Genomic DNA, 1352 nt, shown 5'->3' on the forward strand with positions numbered 1-1352 from the left:
AACATTCAATATTTCTGTACGTAAAACTCATTATTTATTAACTATCACATGCGCTGACAACTAATAATATTAATATTTTAATTTTTACGCAATTATATTTGTATATATATATATATATATGTACATTTAAAAACTAATAACTAGGTAATGAAACTTAATACTATTTTAATGATATTTACATAAAAAATATATTTCCAAATTGAAATAATTTAGTCATCATTGTCGTCTTCATCTTCACTTGAACTGCTTTCGTCAGGATTAATGGTCAATATTATTGGTTCTAATATCTCGTCTCTTAATCCTGCCTTGGCAAAGTCCTCCTCCTGAATCTTGACGCAATATTCTCCACATTTGGCCCAATCTTCCGGAGTTACTGCATCGATCTCTTTATGCACAATTGTCTCGACATCTGCAATTTTGAATGTTGAATTTTTTTCAGCCACTCTGCCTTTAACTTGGGCCCAAATTAATTCTATTGGATTGTACTGACAGTGGTAAGGGTTAGCCTTACCACTTCATGACCCATTTGGAATGTTAGTTCATCGAGTTTATATTTTTTTCCGCGTGGCATTGAAAGCTTCACTTTTTCTCGTAACTCGTCAAGTGTTTCTACGGGAGAAACATCTATATTTTTATCCCGTAACCACTGTTGAACATCTGCCTTTCTACTGTTGGACTTCGGATAGTTCTCGATCAACGAAGAGTGATACGACGCGTTGTCCATAACAATAATACTCGGCTGTTCTAAGTTAAGTAGCATTTGTGAAAACCAATTTTCAAAAATTGTGGCGTTCATTTGAGAATGATAATCTTTGTTACCAGAATTGCATTGGAAAATAAGTTTTGATTCTTTAATGAATCCGAAGGAAGGAGATCCGGCGTGGCATATGATGAGGCGACTGCCTTTACCCGTAGGTACTTTTAAACCTTCCGTATTTTCTTCATTTTGCCAAATACGTCGACGGGTATGGTTTTGATTAACCCAGGTTTCATCTAAGTAGACTACTGGCCGAGTATCACCGTTCCTACGAAACTCATTCATTTTTCTAAGAAATTTAACGCGTGCAGCTACAATATCCGAACGTTCCATTAAGAATTTGCGACCGTCGTTACATTTCTTAAACTTAAAATTAAGTTGTTTTAAAATTATTTTCACCGACAATTTCAATCCACGGTAATTTAATTTTTCACGCTATTCTACTAATATTTTAGCGGTCGTTGGAAATTCACCTCTGTCGTAAAAGCTATGAACAACTCTTCTGACCACTTCATTGTCAAAATCATCAAGTTCAGTGACAGATTTCTCGCGACTGTATCTTTTTCGTAGTGATTGAAATTTAAGGTCATTAGAA

At 34.7% G+C, this 1352-nt stretch overlaps 1 protein-coding gene across 1 annotated transcript; it reads right to left on the reverse strand.

Moving 5' to 3' along the window:
* Nucleotides 1-209: 209 nt before the first annotated feature.
* LOC112592821 lies at nucleotides 210-1042 on the reverse strand. Its single transcript, XM_025336965.1, has 2 exons — nucleotides 584-1042; nucleotides 210-485 (listed from the first exon to the last, which is right to left on the reverse strand). The coding sequence occupies exons 1-2, from the start codon at nucleotides 1040-1042 to the stop codon at nucleotides 210-212; spliced, it is 735 nt and encodes a 244-aa protein (XP_025192750.1).
* Between the last annotated feature and the right edge of the window lie 310 nt (nucleotides 1043-1352).

The sequence above is a fragment of the Melanaphis sacchari genome, unplaced genomic scaffold (assembly GCF_002803265.2).
Source record: "Melanaphis sacchari strain LSU unplaced genomic scaffold, SCAv2.0 Contig1961_pilon_pilon, whole genome shotgun sequence".
NCBI classification, from domain to species: Eukaryota; Metazoa; Arthropoda; class Insecta; order Hemiptera; family Aphididae; genus Melanaphis; species Melanaphis sacchari.

What these genes read in the sequence shown, in the direction of transcription:
- LOC112592821 (XM_025336965.1), bottom strand. Translation starts at nt 1,042, where the DNA reads ATGAATGAGTTTCGTAGGAACGGTGATACTCGGCCAGTAGTCTACTTA. An exon ending in TTGACGAGTTACGAGAAAAA is followed by an intron (nt 486 to 583) that starts GTGAAGCTTTCA and finishes TACCACTGTCAG; the next exon opens with TACAATCCAATAGAATTAAT.